The sequence below is a fragment of the Oculina patagonica genome, chromosome 3 (genome assembly GCF_052425735.1).
Source record: "Oculina patagonica isolate OP01 chromosome 3, crgOcupat, whole genome shotgun sequence".
Taxonomy (NCBI): domain Eukaryota; kingdom Metazoa; phylum Cnidaria; class Anthozoa; order Scleractinia; family Oculinidae; genus Oculina; species Oculina patagonica.
In genome coordinates this window covers 25,202,639-25,206,515 of record NC_135760.1, presented here as the reverse complement: position 1 = coordinate 25,206,515, position 3,877 = coordinate 25,202,639, and the positions used below count along the sequence as shown (strand labels likewise).

General features: G+C 37.8%; 1 protein-coding gene across 2 annotated transcripts in view; it reads right to left on the bottom strand.

Moving 5' to 3' along the window:
* The window catches only part of LOC144645749 (uncharacterized), a 28,555-nt gene continuing 24,678 nt past the window's right edge, over positions 1-3,877 (bottom strand). Inside the window, exons 1-2 of one of the 2 annotated variants that reach the window (XM_078505294.1) lie at positions 1,609-1,860; positions 1-879 (exon numbers count right to left, since the gene is read on the bottom strand). In XM_078505294.1, coding sequence (XP_078361420.1) covers positions 332-879; positions 1,609-1,642 — 582 coding nt within the window. In that variant the 5' untranslated portion in view covers positions 1,643-1,860 and the 3' untranslated portion in view covers positions 1-331. Of the gene's footprint in view, positions 880-1,608; positions 1,861-3,877 lie in introns of those variants that run through there. The other variant, XM_078505293.1, reaches the window with a different exon arrangement.

Below are 3,877 nucleotides of genomic sequence, written 5' to 3'. Positions count from 1 at the left end.
AGAGTTCCGTGCTTAAATTTGCCACGTGTGTCAGAGCAAGATAATCAAATTTATTTTAAAAAAGAAAATTCTTCAATAAAAAACAACGAGCTGGGAAACGCATATTTTAATGCAAACAATCGCCTTGAATGCATATTTACCACACCCTGAAATCAAAAACACTGTTACTGGGTGCCCATTATAACATATGCATGGGTAAAATTGAACTAAGCCAAAGAAAGAAATTGGCATTGGAGCAGGATCTGATTAAAAATTCCTAGTAACTTTATTCACTTGCAAATGACCCTTTATAGTTATCACGACTACGCTGTTATGTTTAGTCTGCTAAAGTCTACTCAAACATAGATTCGATAACACCCTCACGAAAAATCCTCTCCGAGGCATATTCCTTGATTTTGAGCCAAAGGCGATCGGGATGTTCTGATTTTCCGCAAAATTTATCGTAATACAACTTGTGAATGTCATCGGCTGCCGCAAAAATGTCCGTGTGTACAATTGATAGAATCCAATGAATCCTTTGTGGTGCAAAGTCATGAATGACAGCTCCATAGTCCTCCAGAAAAGCCGCGCGAAACCTCCTCCACGAAATTGAATTGTACCCCTCAAAGTGCCTCGTCCAAAAGTCGTCAGAATGCATGGCTGATACTCGCGACCACGCTCGCTCCCTGCCACGCAATGTTAAACTTTCCATTGATACAGCCTTGTAAGATGTTTTTCTTACGGACAGGTTCTCCACCGTTGGAAATTTATTTTCCATTGTAGAAATATCTATGTCGCCCTTATCGACGGTCACAGTGTTTTCTAAGTAACTCGCTTTCCGTGACTCGTAGTCTTTCTTCTTTTTCCGCTTTCGCACCTTCTCAGGCCGTGATGTTGATTCTGTAATAAAGAAAACACAATATTGTTACAGTCTTTCAGAGGGGATATGTTCAGTATAAAACACACAGAACTGTATTCGTTGCAAGTGAAAATTAGTTCACATTCAAAGAGTCTGTGGTAAATATCAGCCGGTTCTAAACACAAGGCTCCCGTTTTTGAAACGAACAAGACCCCAAGGGCTTTTTTTGTTATTAGATTTTTATTTTTTTCTTTGCATGCGTGGTAAATTAAAATTCAGTGCACTAGCTGTTGCAAGCAGACATGTACAGAGTACAAAAAATTACGATTTGAGACACAAATCAACAGGAGGATGGTACCTTTAGTTGCAGGTTATTTTAAAGCGATATTTTGTAACCCAACTAGTTTTTTACCGGTCGGCAAAATCCTAGTTTTTTGCCGACGAACAATTTAATCGATGTTACGTAATCTAACATCATACTAGCGAAATCTTTGAGAACTCGAATAAATAGAAAAATTAAATTTAGAATCGAAAAAGCACATAAATACACTTGTTTTTGTTTTTGGCTGATTGTTTGACACCATTAAGACTATGGCTTGTGATAAGGCCAAAAGGTCCTGCTTTGTACGATCTGAGTGAAAATTCTACATTTTTCTTTTCTGACGAGAAAACGGAATCAACAGCCACGACATCAGATATGATACAGTTAAAACGAAAGTTAATTCTAAAGAAATACATTTATACTCATTTGTAGCACAAGTAAAAATTACCTGATCGAAAAGCGAAACACTGAAATGACATCATAACAGCAACGGGTGGAAGAATCGCCGTGATTTGCAATGAGAAAATTCGGAAATTTTTACTTCAGCTTTGAATTGGACCTTCGTCAGGCAATGTCGCTTTGTTCATAAGCCGACGCCTTCACATAAAGGAAAATCTTCTCACTGTTTGTAATCCAGGAGACTTTCGTTTGTGCGTAGGAGAAAAGCTTGTCGAATGGCCGACGGATTTCGCACGCTTGGTATACCGAATCACGACTGACTGTTGAACCGACAAACCTCTAGATTTTAAGCATTAAGTTCAAATTAAATTGATTTAAGTGTTATTAAAATTATTGATAAACATGCATCAAACTTATGCAAATGTAAAAAAAAGTTAATTATGTTAACCAGACGGCAGAAAATGCGGTTTGAAAAATCACTGAACTCTCGCTAATGATTTGAATTTTGATTGCGTTTCGTTTTGTTTTTTCCATTTTGCGTTTTTAAAATAATCACGGTTGAACTTTTGAACCGAAGAAAACGTTGTTGTTGTAAATAAAAGGCTTTGTAATCATTGAAAAAGCAACGTCGCTTCGGGTCTTTGATAACATAAAGTTTTTTATATCAGCAATAATGCAACATGGTTTACCTAAAATCCAAGATATGACGATACTATGTGCATAAAACATTAATGTAATAAAATATTTGTGATATAAACATGCTTTTCCGTTGTAGCACAAGCCATGTTCTGGATTAGCTGAGAACAGTCTACGTCACTCGCGCCGGAGATAACGCAAAGAAGATGAAAACACAATGACGATTAAATCTGTTTTTTTTTTTTTAATTTACTTTACTCTAAGAACGAGACATCAATATAAGATATTTACATAACAGGGACAACGCTTTCTCGTGCGTATGACGTTTGCGCGGAAAAATTAAAACTACTAACAATAAAAACATAGGGACTCACTTAATGGAATAAATACAAACAACATGTAAATTGAAAGAGCAATAAGAAAAAAAAAACAAATTTATTTTCGTTTTGTATTCTTGCATAGGAGTACGAGCACCAGAGAGGAGACCTTATTGCCCGAAAAAAATATGACATGCGTTGAAAGTCGAATTTAGAGGCATATGAAATGGACAGCAAAACGTTCATTGAAATAGTTGTGTATAAATCTAACGTGTCTGCTTACTTGAAGGAAAGGATAGCTCTTTAATTAATTTCGAGGCCTTGCCCGAAAATGTACAAGCACTGTATCTTTTTTTCTTTGGAAATATGTAATTTTTCCACTCTAGGTTAGCACAAATTTAAGCATTGTTTTTCCCTCACTTGAAAGTTATACAAAAGCGTGTGAAAAATTTAGAGGTTAATAGATTGAAACATTTCGTTGAAAATACATGATAAGTGGTGACTTGGATTTAAGTGAAAATAAGTGGAGAAGTGGTCGCAAGTCAAATACTCGGAAAAAAGATTTTCCGAGTTTCCCAACGGGAGTCGAACCCATGACCTTCCAGAATACCGGTTGGACGCTCTAACCACTGAGCTATAGGGGACTCATGGTGAGCGAGGTCATATACTGGGTTCTTATGTGACACATGTTCTGCCAACTGCAAGGCTCAAATATGTCCATTTCGTTGAAAGTTTTGAGGTAGTCCTCTTTACCTAACCCTTCCCTTCCCCCCTTCCCCGATCGCGCTTCGTGCTCTCTCCTCGCACCTCGCGCTTCGCGCTCGAACTCCCCTTCTCCTTCCCCTTTGAACGCCGGCCACGCAGGCTAAAGAAAATCCTAACTTCTGGTCGCCCTTTGCCAATTTTACTATTCACTTCAAAATGATTGCAGCTGAATCAAACTGAGGGGTCACGCAGAATTTAACATTGAGAGAGAAAACGAAAGCAGATGAATGTCTCAGTCTCTTTGTGCACAAATGGGAACCGACAAGTTAAATGCTGGAAGTTAACTCTGCGAAGGTCTAGCATCCTTTCAAGGGGGGAGTAGAAATATTCCTAGTCTCTTCAAACTACGGAACCGGGGATAATCGCCCTCCTGATAAGGCCACTAGGCTCGAACACACATTTTACCTTTTCACAATGTTACGCTAGGTAAAAAAAGATCATTCAAATTGTCTCGAATTTTTAGTCAGCTCCTAAAAGTGATATAAATTCATCTCACAGCAATGCTACAGCTCAAGACAGAGAAGGATATATTTTTAATGGCGTATTAGTAGCACGAAGTCTTAAATACTCATTTACTATCATTTGCCACACTGATTTTGA